Here is a 15,652-nt window from a genome sequence, read left to right on the forward strand (position 1 = left end):
ACATTTGTTCCTAATGATGTGATCAAACCAATTGCACATAATAGGCTACAAGTCCACAGTGCCAAAATTGACTCAAAATGTTGCACTGAATGGTGATGACAACAATGGATGGAAACAATATACAGTTTTTCTGAATTGCTAAAACACTAAACGCCATTCTCTGAACCAAATTCTCAATAGCCTAAACCAATTTGTCGAATAAATCACTCTTTCTGTAAAACATTAAACAAGTTCAGGTAGTTACAGTTTTTTCAAATTGCTTACACAAAATTTCTGAAACTATGGCTCAATTTCTTGAAACTCTGAACACAAAACACTACTCTCTTGTGTTTTGCTTGTTCAGTGTGCAGGAGTTTGTCAGACTTGTATGTGCACAAATACACTGTATATACAGTATATATGCATAATTTATGAATGTTACGGTTATTGAACTGAACTGAATCAACACTGAAGTGACTTGAGCTGAATATTGACACAATTGGCTTGTTGGCCAAGCTGCTTCTCAGGCGATTTTGAATTTGTTACTATTGTGAAGCTGCTGTGAAACAATCTATATTGTACCTTGTATGTATATTCAATATATATATATATATATATATATATATATATACATATATATATATACACTCACCGGCCACTTTATTAGGTACACCTGTCCAACTGCTCGTTAACACTTAATTTCTAAGCAGCCAATCACATGGCGGCAACTCAGTGCATTTAGGCATGTAGACATGGTCAAGACAATCTCCTGCAGTTCAAACCAAGCATCAGTATGGGGAAGAAAGTTGATTTGAGTGACTTTGAACGTGGCATGATTGTTGGTGCCAGAAGGGCTGGTCTGAGTATTTCAGAAACTGCTAATCTACTGGGATTTTCACGCACAACCATCTCTAGGGTTTACAGAGAATGGTCCGAAAAAGAAAAAACATCCAGTGAGCGGCAGTTCTGTGGGCGGAAATGCCTTGTTGATGCCAGAGGTCAGAGGAGAATGGCCAGACTGGTTCGAGCTGATAGAAGGGCAACAGTGACTGAAATAACCACTCGTTACAACCGAGGTATGCAGCAAAGCATTTGTGAAGCCACAACACGCACAACCTTGAGGCGGATGGGCTACAACAGCAGAAGACTCCACCGGGTACCACTCATCTCCACTACAAATAGGAAAAAGAGGCTACAATTTGCAAGAGCTCACCAAAATTGAACAGTTGAAGACTGGAAAAATGTTGCCTGGTCTGATGAGTCTCGATTTCTGTTGAGACATTCAGATGTTAGAGTCAGAATTTGGCGTAAACAGAATGAGAACATGGAACCATCATGCCTTGTTACCACTGTGCAGGCTGGTGGTGGTGGTGTAATGGTGTGGGGGATGTTTTCCTGGCACACTTTAGGCCCCTTAGTGCCAATTGGGCATCGTTTAAATGCCACGGCCTACCTGAGCATTGTTTCTGACCATGTCCATCCCTTTATGGCCACCATGTACCCATCCTCTGATGGCTACTCCCACCATGTCACAAAGCTCTAATCATTTCAAATTGGTTTCTTGAACATGACAATGAGTTCACTGTACTAAAATGGCCTCCACAGTCACCAGATCTCAACCCAATAGAGCATCTTTGGGATGTGGTGGAACGGGAGATTCGCATCATGGATGTGCAGCCGACAAATCTGCGGCAACTGTGTGATGCCATCATGTCAATATGGACCAAACTCCCTGAGGAATGCTTCCAGCACCTTGTTGAATCTATGCCACGAAGAATTGAGGCAGTTCTGAAGGCAAAAGGGGGTCCAACCCGTTACTAGCATGGGGTACCTAATAAAGTGGCCGGTGAGTGTATATATACAGTGCGCACTGCTCAGCATAAGTGAATAATACACCCATGCTAAAGTTGACTAAAAAGAGGAATAAAAAAATCAGCTTTTGGAAATTAATCTTAATGCCTTAATTAAAAAATGAGGAAAAATCCAACTTTTAGGGACACCAATTTCCTTTGTGAATGAATAATGTATCGTAAATAAATAAATGTTCTTCCTTAAATACAGGGGGCATAAGTCTGGACACCCCTATGTTAAATTCCCATAGAGGCAGTTATTTCATGGATCCAGGATGCATCCTGATAAAGTGTCCTTGGCCTTTGGAATTAAAATCGCCCCACATCATCACCCACTCACATTTTCTTCAGGAAATGTACATTCACGACATGTTTAGAGTTGTTAAGACCACAGGTATTTTTTACAAGTACAAGTATTTACCACAAGTACAAGTATAAGGGAACTTTGAACATCTTTTGCACCGGACAAAGAAAATGTATGAAGCTAGAGAAAGGTCAAAAGAGCTGCGTTAGAGGAACCTGCCACATAAAGGAAGCAAAGTGGGAGACAGACTTAGGAAAAGTCCAAGAGCCAGGATTTAAACTCAGGTCACCCAAAAGCACAACAGTGCCAGATGTCAGCGAGCTGCCCAAAAGGCTATCGGCGCCAAGTATCTGGTGTCACTTTTGTAGGCCCTATCACAATCAATCCACCTGTCGGAATCTGTTCCCCCACCCATATAATGAGAGACGTTGATGTAGTGGCTTAAAAGATGCTGGTTTAATTCCCTGGAGTTTCACCACCATAAGTTTGATAAATATTAGAACCTCAATGTGTAGGAAACATAATCTGACGGCAAATAATCCAGCTGTCAGAATCTGTTCCCCCAACCCCCTGATAAGAGATGTTGATGAAATGACTTAAAAGATGCTGATTCTATTCTGTGTGTAGATGGAGCTTAAACAGGCATACTTTAAAGATTTATTTTTGGGCGTTTTTTTTTTTTTTTTTGCCTTATGTCACAACAGGACAGTTTTAAACAGGAAGCATGAGACAGGATCAGAAAAAATCCAAGAGCCCAGATTTGAACTCGGGTCACCCAAAAGCACAACAGAGCTAGATGTTAGCGAGCTGCCAACTATCGGCGCTAAGTCGATAGTCTAGTCTATCGACTTAGCGCCGAGAAAAAAAAAAAACTGTAACATGAAACAACGGATGGAAAAAATCTGAGAGGCAGAGGAGGAAGAGTATGTGTAAGAGGTGGTGGATGAGGAGGAAGAGGATGAGCATGAGAAAGTCCAAGGTGTGGAGAGAGTTTTCAAGGCTGGATCCGGCACACCAAAGGTTTTTTTTTTCCTTTGCCTGGCAAGAGACAACTTTGCCTGTAATGTGGACAAACTCTTCAGGCTGGACCCAACATGAAGTCATGATGCTGAGGTAGGATGAATCTCTCATTGACCTTGCAATGAAGTTGCACAACTCTTTTGAGTGTCCTGTAACATACTTTTTATTTACAGTTTTCTTTGACCTTTTGGCCTTTTGCATTTGGACCACTATATTTTTAGACATTTAATATTACACAATATTCAATACAATATTCTTGCAGTACATACAGTAATATATTACTAAGTTCTGATACTTTTAATATATATATATATTATATATAGTTACTAAAACTTTTTTATGCAAAAATTGTTTAATGTATATAATATGTTTTTTTTTTTCTGTGACTACGTGCTCTGTATGCTTTGTTATCCATTTTTTTTTTATTTAGTGTCTAAAGAATAGTGTTTATTGACTTGCTGTGTGCATGATCTGAAAGCATTGTTTGATTTTGAGTACAAGTGAAATGGTTTTGAGGCGATTGTTTGATTTTGCCAAAGAAGTCAGTTTTTTTTTTTATGTAGTTTGAAGTTTTGGTTGTGAGAAAATAGTTGAAGTTTTCAAGAAAATGTGTCTTAGCAATTGTGAAAAATTGTAAATGATAATAAACAGTTATGTTTAGCCTATAACGTTTAGAAATAATTTTGGGATTAGTTGTTTAGAAATAAGATTTTATTGAACACTTTTTGGTGTAACATAAAAAAGGTGAAAAAATGTATCTTTTTCAATAGTTTTGTTAGCATGAGTTTTATTTCAACCGTGCAGGATTAAGATTTACCAGAGCTTCCTCCTGGGACTACATAATGTTTTCTTCCTGTAGATGGTTCATCAGAACACACCCATCCTTTACACAACATGGACCACCTCCTATTGCTTGAAATAAATGACCTTATTTTTCCATGCTCTTTACGCAGAAATTATTATAAAGCAGGGACACATAAGAAATATACCACACCTGCACTCCACCCAGCAACTCTGTCCCAAAATACACACATTTTCCACTTTCCTTCCAAAGAAGATTAATGGTACATTATATTCATGGAACACAAAATCAGTACATTATCACAGTCAGCAAACTTCAACTGTGACTTTACTTTTACTTTTTCAAAACCATGAAAGAATGGCCACAGAGAGAGAGAGAGAGAGAGAGAGAGAGAGAGAGAGAGAGAGAGAGAGAGAGAGAGAGAGAGAGAGAGAGAGAGAGAGAGAGAGAGAGAGAGAGAGAGAGAGAGAGAGAGAGTCAAACTTTAATTTGTACGTATATCTATTTTCTACTATCTATTTTGTTTCCATTTACTGTATATGTTCTTATAAGGGGGTGCATTTAGGTTAGTTGTTATGTCTCTCATTGTGTTGCTCTGCTATTAATAAGAGTTTTAGCTGTGGTCTGAGAGTGTGGTTGAAGTGATCTGAACACCCTGACAGCTGGGTTGAAGTCTGTAAAGAGCATATGTTTCTCACGATCGACCAAGAGGAAAGTATTATATGTCTTCTATATGGGGGTAAAGAATACGTAATTCATTCATTAATTTTCTGCTTTATTTTACCAATAACACTTTTGTTTGTAAGCAGCCGTTCTGGTCTCTGATCTTTGTTGTTGACTCACCTTGGGATTTAACAAATGCGATAAGAGTGAGACGAGACACCAGGCAGCAAGATACAAATCAGGAGATGTTCATCAAGTCACACCAACACAGTCTCACAGACAATGTGAGTTGACTTCATGTTATGCTGAAAGGATACTGCTCATGATACTAATGCTCAAGAAATTAATTAGTTATAATGGTAACACTTTCCAATAAGGTTCATTAGTTAACATTAGTTTTAGTTAGCATGAACTAATAATGAACTGCATGTATACAGCATTTATTAATCTTTGTTAATGTTAATTTCAACATTTACTAATACTTTATTCAAATCTTGTTAACATTAGTTAATGCACTGTGAACTAACAATGAACAGCTTTATTTTTATTAACTAACGTTAACAAAGATGAACAAATACATTAACAAATGGATTGCTCATGGTTAGTTCATGTTAGTTAATAAATTAAATAATGTTAACTAATGAACTTTATTGTAAAGTGTTACCGTTATAATAATGCAATTTTATCAAAAAGGAATACACAAGTCTATGGAATTTTTTTAATTTCTATTGATATAAGACCATGCTTGACTTAGGGCATGTCATTGAGCATGTTTAATCTCTTCTTAACTGAATTCTCTCTGTTGCTTTTGAGGCACAATTTATGAAGCAGAATCCAAAGACCGTGCGGATGTGGATGATTACCTGTCTTTTGTTCAGTGTGGGTCTGGGTAAGAAAGTTATCACTAAAGAATTCAATAAGAATTCAAGGATAGTAGCAGAAAGAAATATGATATCAACAAAGCAAAAAAGTTTGTAACTTTTGTATTGTTTGCATGTGTTTGTTTGTTTGTTTTTTTGTTCTCATCAAATCATTTAATGTTCTTGTCCATTTAGCAACATTAGAGAATGACAGAGACTTTAAGATGTGTGGAATATGGCGCCATGGCAACGCATCCCGAAATCTGAAGTATGATTTGAAAACAGGCTGTGAGAAAATTGAGATTTTAGCAAATGAGAGCACACTCTCTATTCGGGGCAGGATCACAGCGAAGTGCACGCGGTCTTCATCCATTCACCTAGATTCAAACGCTCTTCAAAATCAAAGTAATTTCTGTGTGTTCTGGGAGCCACTGCTGGACCTGCTGATAGTGGAGGTGAATGGAAAGAATCACACTCTGTGTGAACCAAAAGGCCTTCAAGGATCCTGCTGCACTGACCTCTCACTGGGGGACCAGAAAGATGCTAGTGTGTATGGTATTATGAATGGCAGCATCTGTGGTGATATCATCAGGAACGATGTAATGGAAATATATACATTTCAAGGGGGTTCAATCAACTGCAGTAAGAACCTTTAATGTTATGTATTATGTTAATTTTTGTCAAAGTTTCAGATATAAAAAGTTACACTGAGTGAGTTTAGTATTTCTGAGTTTGTAACTAGTTTGGTTTCAGTTTATTTCATCTGTTTTCCCACTTACAGAAGAGAAGTTCTGTGATGAGGCAAGTCAGAAGCCCAGAGGAGCAAACATGTAAGCCAATTATCATTTCACTAGTTCACCTGGCCATTCAGCCTTAAAGGTTCATAGTAAACTACTGTAACTTGGCTTGCTGTCCTTGGAGGAGGCTTGAACCCGGGGCTCGGCTTGAGCTCAAACTTTAAGCTGAGTTTAAACTTCATTTGAACTTCATTTTATTTTAGTTCGGTAGTTTCACTATTACTTTAGAGTGTTATGAACTGATGTGTTCAATCATGCAGATATCACCTCTTCCTTCCTTGTAAGAGTGCAATCATGATGAGCCTAAGTCTGAGTGAAAAACAGAGGTTGAGCCACAAACAGGAAGCTAAACACAAACGCTGCAGTGGCCTTATTAGTTATATGTTCACTATTATGTAATGCATGGATCAAGTGCACCAATTGATCTTTAATTCATTTATAACATCTTCAAAACTTGCACTTGTGTAATCATGTTATTTTTGCTCCATTCATGTCTGAATATGTAAGAATTACTTATATGGTAATACCTACAGAAAGTAACATTTGAGTATAGGCTATCTGTTATAGTGTGATCAAGTCTAAATGTGTGTGTGTGTTTGCAGGATAGAGGAAGTAGTAATGAAATCCGGAACAACAGGTCATGTGGATCTACCTTGTGCTCAGAGCACAGTTATTGAGATGGAAGAGGGCTTCACAGGACTCAATTTAACTCTGCCAGTAAATGACATTCACATTTTTAGAAGTGGAAATTTGAAATAACATTTGAGTCACAAGAATGTCTCTTTTTTAGAACATGAATGTATACAAAGTCACGTTCAAGTCTTTGATAAATGTGCTACATTTAGGCCCAATGGATTGTAGCCCCAAATACGATACCTTCCGTTTATCTTCCCTCGAGCCTGAAATCCATATCTAGGATTAAATCCAAAGTAGTGTGTACTTACTACAAGGACCTAAGGTTACTTCAGGTATGACAATATTTGTTAAGCATAAATAATCATGTGGATTTATGGGTTACAACAACATAATGATACAACAGTATTTGTGATCTGTAGGGGGGGCCGTCCGATTCATCTCTTCTGGATTATGTAGTTGGACTCTCTATGGAGAATGAGATTATCCAAAACCTCCCAGAACCTGTCAGAATCCGGTTCCATCACTCTGCTCTCCCAGTACGTCTGTTTCTTTGTACATCATCTGTTCTAGAGTCACCATGTCTGTTTAAGTGCATTACATGTGCTTATCGCGCATATGACATATTATTGAATACTTGCTACTCTTGCTACTTTTCTTTACTCTTTATTGTATTTGTTACTGCCACTTATTGTATATTTATAATGGTATTTATTGTTCTGCATATGAAATAGCATGCCACTTTAATATCCCAGTGCCCTCAACTTTGTGTTTATATTTGTGTATATGGTTATGTTTACTAAATTTTGTATGGTCCTGCAATGTTACTGTAAGTCTGAACCTCTTCACAAGCATTTCAATGCCCAGTTTCCCCAGTGTAAATTGAGCAAATTACAAATAAGTCCTCTTGACTCTTAAAAATATATTGATGTTTTTATTGCATTCCACAGTCTAACTACTCTAAACAATGTGTTTCATGGGACACAAGAAAAGGTGCGTGTATAGATCTTCAAACTCAACTGGTATCAAATACTGATCGTTCTTCTCAAACTCGTATTCTTTCTTTTTAGACAGTGAAGTAACCTGGAGATCAGAGGGTTGCGAGACAGTTATCATAAGCGTAACAGAGACAGAGTGTCGTTGTAATCACTTTGCTTACGTCACTGTTCTTATGGTGAGCAGCAAAGAAAAATATTAATAACATAAATATATAATTCAAATTTTATTTTGGCTAGAATGGGTGTTTTGACTCTGACTGCTGTTAATATTTCTCATTGAGACCCAAAATATGTGAACTAAATGACTAGTAGCCTACTTCATAAATGGTCTTTCCCTCTTTCTTGATAATGTGCATACTATCAAGTTTGGATGTCAGTGGGACAGCTTGCTTAATGGATTACACCATAGAAAAGGATGGAATGCTTTGTCTATTTCTCCATTTCTTTAGCAAGTGGAACAGAAGGCTACAGTTCGCCATCTAGAGGCTCTGATGTTCATTACAGCTGTGGGCTGTACCCTGTCTTTAGTTAGCTGTTTGGTTCTCTTCTATTGGCTGTGTAAACGCAGGTAACTAGGACTTCTTTGGCTTACATGGAATGCTTATAGCTAAGCCTTGCATGGCTATTGTGAATCTGCCCAATTGATTATTTATATTTCTTGTTTTGTCTCCATTGGTTTCTCTGGTCTCCAGAGGAAAGAAAGATCAGTCCTTACTGGTGCATCGTGGGCTAGTGGTGGCAACATTTATTTTGTGCCTGTGCTTCAGCCTTACCAGTACACTAGCAAACATTGGAAATGAAACCGTTTGTAAGATAACGGGAACTCTTTTGCACTACTCGCTACTCAGTACACTCTGCTGGATGACTGTGGAAATGTGTCACACGTTTTTGTTAGTGTGCTGTGTATTCACCTCACGTCTTCCTCCATGGGTCTTTTACTTGGCAGGCTTTGGTGAGATATTTGAATCATAAATTGTTATGTCCTGAGAACCCTTTCCAAAACTTCTAAATTTCCTAATTTTTAATGAAGGTAAATAATTCTACATTTGTTCCCCCTTTAGGTATTCCAGCTGTACCAGTTTGTAGATTGCTCTCTATTGGTGATATTTATGGATATAGGAATATTATGACAAGTGAAGATGCCACCAGTCTATATTTTATGTAAGCAGACTTACTTAAAGGTGCAATGTGTAATAATTTTGAGTATCTATGAACAGAAATGCAATATGACATCCATAACTATGTTTTCAGAGGTGTATAAAGAACTTACTTAATAAACCGTAATGTTTTTATTACCTTAGAATGAGACATTTATATCTACATAACCGCGGGCACCCCCTTCTATGAAGGTCGACATATTGTGACGTCATGTTTCTACAGTAGCCGAACGCGAACAAACAGCGCTACAGAGCGCGTTTCGTCACTACCTTGAAAGAGAAGCCGCAGAAACCTAGAAGCTAGCCATAAACAACGTGAGTAGTGACTTTTCCCTTGTCAGTGGTGTAAAATATGTAGTTGGACTGTTTCATGTAACTTAGTTCTTCTCCCTCGCTGTGTTATGGCGTTGCTATGTGTGGATAAATATGCTGGTTACGTTCGTGAGACAGCTGATTAGTACTCTTGTCATTGACCGTAAAACAGTATATTACAGGAATCACCAACCCGTCGATCGCGGTCGACAAGTCGATCTTGGAAGCATTTTAAGTCGATCGCGAAGAGTTTTCAAAATCAGAGAAAAAAGCCTATTGTGTGTAGTAAGTGGTGTCTAGGGGATGCGGAGGCGCGCGCGCTGTTACAATCATGTCATTTTTGCCGCCCCGCACCTTTGGGCTCATGCGGACGCGTCGAGTTTAAACAAGGCTTTACGCTTTAACCAGCTCAGCCACAGTAACACCTCATATTTAGCCAGCTAAACTTTTACTACCCTGTTAGAAAACATATATAGTTGCATAGTTTCATGTGGTTCTTCTCCCTCGCTGTATTATGGGTTTGCTATGTGGGGAGAAATGTGCTGGTTACGTTTGTGAGACAATCAGCTGATTATTAAGACCCTTGATCCTCACCTGACTATGGCTTTGTAAACTTTATCCATGATGTGGTTTATAATGGACTGTGGTACAGAAACAGTGACAATGTTACACACTCTTGTCTTACTCTGGCTATTCTCTGCTGTCTCAGACGACGATATGTTTGTCCCGTTTTAGCCACCGTAGCTTCTTCGGAAGGGAGGGGTGAGCAGTGGGCTGAGCCCTTAGTGCAAACTCGCAACCGAACCGCTAGATGTCGCTAAAATCACACACTGCACCTTTAAGCTGTAACCGTAACCATGCAGTTTGCGAAAATATATATATATATATATTTTTTTAATTATTATTATTTGATTTTTTTTTTTTTACTTAGATGTTGGATGGTCGATTCTGACAGGAGCAGATTGTCCCATTTCCTCATTAATATTGGTTTATTGGCAGTTGTGTTGAGCTCTGGTGCAGTCATGCTTTTCTTTGTGGCTCGGAACCGACCTGAGTGGAGGAAGAACCGCATGGCTTTTCTCAGTATCTGGGGTCTCACTTGTCTGTTTGGCACAACGTGGGGCCTCTTCAACTTTGTTCTTCTCACAGAGGTCACCCTCTTCCTTTTCTGCATTAATGCCTGTCAAGGTGAGTTTTTTTTTTCATTAATACATAATTGTTGCTTAAAACATATAAGAAAGATCGGTAACACTTTAGAATACTGTTCCTTCATTAATGAATAACTACACAGGAACAAATTTGAGTAACGCACTATTAACATTAGTACTACTATTAACTAACAAGAAACTCAAGATTAACGAATTAGTAAGTATTAGCGCTCAGTCGAATGTGGTAGTTCACTGTTAGTAACTGATATTTTTCATACGTCACTGAAGACTAAGAACTATACAGGTTCATAATTAATATTAATAATGCATAATGTATAATATAAGGTGGTAACTCTTATTAGTAAGTAATCAAGTGTTACTGCATCCTTCTGGATCAACTAATAATTTGGATCAGTATTCTAAAGTAAAAAGCTTGATAACTACATAATATTGACTGAAGTCACTGTAAGCTTTTGAAGTTTTTTATAAGATTTTGGATAGTAATGACTCAACTGTTACTTTACATCTTTCTAAAGGAACTACTCGTTATTTGGATCAGTATTAAAGTGAAGATCATGGGAACACACTAGTAATGACTATTCAAAATCTTACAAAAGCTTACAATGACTTCAGTCAATATTAGGTAGATATCATGTTTTTCACTTTAGAATACTGATCCAAATAATTAGTAGTTCCTTTAGATGTAGTAGCACTTGAGTCATTACTAGTGAGTTACCATTACAGTTTATTATAAATTATGCATTATTCATGTTAATTATGAACCTGTATTTAGTAGTTCTCTGGGAGGTATGAAAAAAATAGTAGTTACTGATTAGCTAATTGTGAACTACCACATTCAACTGAGCGCTATTACTTACTAATTTGTTAATCAGAGTTTCTTGTTAGTTAATAGTTACTAGAATGTTTGTACTAAAATTTGTTCCTGTGTAGTATATTCACTAATGAAGGAACAGTATTCTAAAGTGCTACTGATAGATCAAATACTGGCCATGTCAGGTTATTGTGTCAATGTGACATAATATAATCAAATAGGAACAGTAAGTAACTTATTAGGTCCGTGTCAGATATTGATGCATGCAAATGAGTCAAGAAGCCTTTTAGAGTTATAATTCTCAATCGTTGATTATAATCTATATAATAATCAATGTTTCTGTATCTAAGGATGTTTTCTCATGCTGCGATACTATACTCTTGAATGGATGAAAAAGAGATGTGAATTGAGTTTGGATGGGGGCAGTACAGGATCTGTTATGTTACAGTGCAGAGATGGTGTTTTATAAGTGAGTAGGCCTACTGCGTCGAATGCTCTCATGGTCATAATATTCAATGTTTCTCGGATGACATTGTGCTCCAGAACACAGTCTAGGGATGGTCTAATTGTGCTGTGTTTTTTTTATCTTATTTGTGTGAAAGTATTTCAAAGTAATAGCTTATTTTTTTTCAAGAAACTCTTGTTTCAGCAATATTTTTGTGTAAATCTGCTGTATGTAATCTTTGAGTTTGTATATTTGAGGTTACAGTAATAAAAAAAAATGTTTTACCAATATTTGCAGTAATATCTTTTAAAAATATGTAAAAAATATTTTCTAATATAAATTATATTTTTCTATTTTTAGAGCTTTGTGATTGTGTAGTATAATTAACAAAAACCTGAATATTCCATTGGGTGTTGATGTATGTCTTTTAGTAAGCTTTCTCTTTGTGGCACATATCGACTGCTTGGAATTGTATTGCTTTTCGTGTGAAAACATTAAACTACTATTCTTTTTAATGTCCAGTCAAAAAAAAAAAGACATTTATTGAAACTAACTTGCAAAAACTGACATTGCTGACTGTCTCCAATTACACTCCTTGTCAGTTACACATGATTGTTGTTGAGTACAACAATATAGGAAGCAACAAGTCTTTATTTGTATATTATGAGTGAGTTATTGAATCATTCATTAAAGGTGCTCTATGTAACTTTTAGCGGCCTCTAGTGGTGATGTTTCAGATTGCAACCAAATTTTACAAGAGCGCTTGTGCTCGAACTCATAGACAATACCGTCTATTACGCAAATATCTCGGCGAATACTAGACGGATTCGGCGAGCACCGAGCTCGTTGGGACCATCTAGTCGAGCTGAAAAGAACCATATAAGTTCCATAGTTTTTGGTGGTGTTTTCGCGGAGATATTAGCAGAAAACCATCGGGCGCGCTGCAAAATTGCGGACGCCGGTGACGTCACGATCTCAGAAGAAAATCGCTCGTATCTCTGGAACGCAAAGACCCAGAGAGCTCAAATTCGGGGGAGGAGGTCCCAGGGGAACCCTTACCCGAACGCTAGAGTGGCGGGCCTCGGGGATGCCCCCTACCGGATCGCCGTTCGCTGGGACCCCCGATTTCGAACGGCTATAACTCGGGGAGTTGGACCTCGGGGGTGGGCTCGTTCGAAAGGCCCCGTCCAGCACTACGAACGATTAGAGTCTTGGGAATATTGATTCCCAAGATTGACTGAGATATAAGTAGGGGTGGGAATCTCTAGGCACCTCACGATTCGATTCGATTACGATTCAGAGGGCTGCGATTCGATGCTAAATCGATTATCAGAATCTTTTTTTTGTGTGTGTGTGACTATAAATACTTTGCTTTAAAAGTACAAAGTAATGACCCATAAAGAATTAACGTACAATATATTTTATTAACATTGCAAAGAACCAACAGGAAAATACATGTGTGTCTGAACTAGCAGCAGCATATTTGTAGTAAATTAATAATATAACAACGACCGGTAACGTTACAGCCGAGTGTTTTTCCTCCTCTGGCTGGAAACGTGTCATTTGGCTTCATGTGTCTTGTTTCCGAAATATTTTAGTTTTACTCTACAAAGCTTACAACTAGTGTGGCTCTTGTCCAGCTCCTTTCCCCCTTCAACTTCAGAAGCCAAAATATTTCCACACGTCAGCTTTTAACGAGGAGGGTGTTTGGATTTGGCGCTCAGCCATCGCGTCCGCGTCTGTTATGTGCACGCCACAGACGGTCCGGCCACTGCACTTCCGCGCTTCAGAGTTCCGTCTTTCGCGTTCCGTCAATATTACGTTATTATAAATATATATCTAAAAAAAAATTTTTTTTTTTGAAAATCGATTTTTGACAATTGTGAATCGATTCAGAATCGTCCACGTCCGCATCGCGATGCATCTAAGAATCGATTTTTCCCCCACCCCTAGATATAAGCCGAAAAACGTGCGCCTTTAACCGGACGTAACTCCCTGACCGTCTACAATAGACTGTATATAAGGAGAGAGGCTCGGGAGCGCGCATGCACGTCACATCCGTTGGATTTCGCAAAACTCGACAAGTGGATCATTTTAATGTGTGATTACAACCCCTTCACACACAGGCAATAAAAAAAGGATTCATTTTAGTAGAAAAGTTACATTGAGCACCTTTAACTGATTCAATAAAAAACTGATGAATTCAGGAAGGACACTGTTTTGCTCAAAGCGCAAGAGCTTTGGCCTCGTATGTAACTATTTCTATTGCTGGAGCAAATATAGACAAAGAAACTGCCAATACTGTCTCTAAAATGTAAGTTATTCAATATTGACCTCTTGTTTTTGGAACTAAAATCAATATCACATTTGCAATTATGTTCTTGCTTTGAACAGCTGATCTCTAGCTAAACTCAAGATCCAAAACAGTCATTTTACAGTAACAGCAGTATCATTTTGAAAAAATATGTTTACAATCATATACACAGGAAATGAAGACTTTAGTTATATCAGTGAGCAGGTTTCTCAATGGAAATATCTAGCCTACTGCTAACTTTGTTTTGGTACTATTTAAAAAAAGAATGTTTATGTAATTTATTTTATGGTACTACCTAATGGTTACATTTAGCAGCACAGATTAAATAAATTACATAAACATTCTTTTTTTTTAAATAAATAAACTAAAATTGCTGAGTACATGTAGAAACCAGGTAGAAACAGGCTGGTGATGGTGACCTCTAGTGGCTGTAAGTAGTGACGCATGTAGAAAAATCCGACCTGCATTGGCCCATATCAGGATATTACTGTATGTCTTTCTCTGTGTGCTCAAGGGAGGTGGGCTGAAATGTTTTCATTTATGATTTCTAAAAATCACATTTTGACTAATTTATCTGCTATCTTTTAAGTGGTGTTTCCTTCCTTCCTGTTAAGCATTTGAACTGCTCCAGTAAACACAGTTTACATGGGCGGGATAGAATTCGACATTTAATAGTGGTTACGTAATCCTTAAAGCTGTAGGACATTAACCCAATCAATATCTTCAGGGGTTTCAGAAAAGAATTCCAAGTGTGGCTCTACTTCAATTCTATGTTGTCAATGTAAATTTGCTTATGTAGGCTATGCAATAAAATATTATCTATTACATTTCTTTGATGCAGTGGACTTGCAGTAATAAAATCAGATTAAGGCAACCCTGGCAACCTTTCAGTCTAAGCTATTAATAAACCACAGTAATTCACCACTTACAACGCTGGCAGTCCCAGAAACGACCACAGACCCCCTTGGGACCAGATTTAAACAGCATGTCACTAGTCAATCAAATAACCATGGTGACAGTAGAATGGCCAATTCCCAGTTGCAATCACAAGGCGAGAGCAGCTGATTCTGTCTTTGAATGAATTTTAATAATGCAGGGGTGAGTGTATCCATTTGTAGATGTTGGTAAACCCATCTGTCAGTTGGCAGGCTAACCAGCTGATGACCAGACTGTAATGTTTCAGACATCATGCAATTGCTACTGCTGAGCAAACACCACAATGACATACAAAAACCTTCTGATTTACCACAGCAGGATGAGGGATTGAGAAAAGAAACAGAAAGCTATAATCGGTTAAAAAAGAGAGAAGTAGAAATGGAGAGAAAAATGCTTAGAACAAGAGACAGCACGAGGCTAGTGGAACTTCAGCGTGTGCCACTGGTGTTGTGTATCAATGGCAGAGAGTCAATATGGTTTTGAAAAATATTCTGATATGTTCATAAACTGACAAAAAAAACTGGAGTAGGATTTACTTTGAAACTATTTCAAATAATTACAAAAAAATGGCAAGTCATATTGAATTAAACATGAAATTTTGA

General features: G+C 37.7%; 1 protein-coding gene across 1 annotated transcript; it reads left to right on the forward strand.

Moving 5' to 3' along the window:
- Positions 1-5,381: 5,381 nt before the first annotated feature.
- Positions 5,382-11,904, forward strand: LOC130101546 (adhesion G-protein coupled receptor G5-like). The gene is made up of 13 exons (XM_056267315.1): positions 5,382-5,507; positions 5,674-6,120; positions 6,260-6,308; positions 6,878-6,992; positions 7,121-7,243; positions 7,331-7,447; positions 7,859-7,901; positions 7,979-8,082; positions 8,356-8,474; positions 8,599-8,858; positions 8,968-9,067; positions 10,307-10,563; positions 11,706-11,904. The coding sequence occupies exons 1-13, from the start codon at positions 5,441-5,443 to the stop codon at positions 11,822-11,824; spliced, it is 1,920 nt and encodes a 639-aa protein (XP_056123290.1). The 5' UTR covers positions 5,382-5,440; the 3' UTR covers positions 11,825-11,904.
- The last annotated feature ends 3,748 nt before the right edge of the window (positions 11,905-15,652 follow it).

The sequence above is a fragment of the Rhinichthys klamathensis genome, unplaced genomic scaffold (assembly GCF_029890125.1).
Source record: "Rhinichthys klamathensis goyatoka isolate OS25496 unplaced genomic scaffold, OSU_Roscu_1.1 h1tg000258l_1, whole genome shotgun sequence".
NCBI lineage: Eukaryota > Metazoa > Chordata > Actinopteri > Cypriniformes > Leuciscidae > Rhinichthys > Rhinichthys klamathensis.

What these genes read in the sequence shown, in the direction of transcription:
- LOC130101546 (XM_056267315.1), top strand. Translation starts at nt 5,441, where the DNA reads ATGAAGCAGAATCCAAAGACCGTGCGGATGTGGATGATTACCTGTCTT. An exon ending in AAGCCCAGAGGAGCAAACAT is followed by an intron (nt 6,309 to 6,877) that starts GTAAGCCAATTA and finishes GTGTGTTTGCAG; the next exon opens with GATAGAGGAAGTAGTAATGA. An exon ending in TATTGGCTGTGTAAACGCAG is followed by an intron (nt 8,475 to 8,598) that starts GTAACTAGGACT and finishes TCTGGTCTCCAG; the next exon opens with AGGAAAGAAAGATCAGTCCT.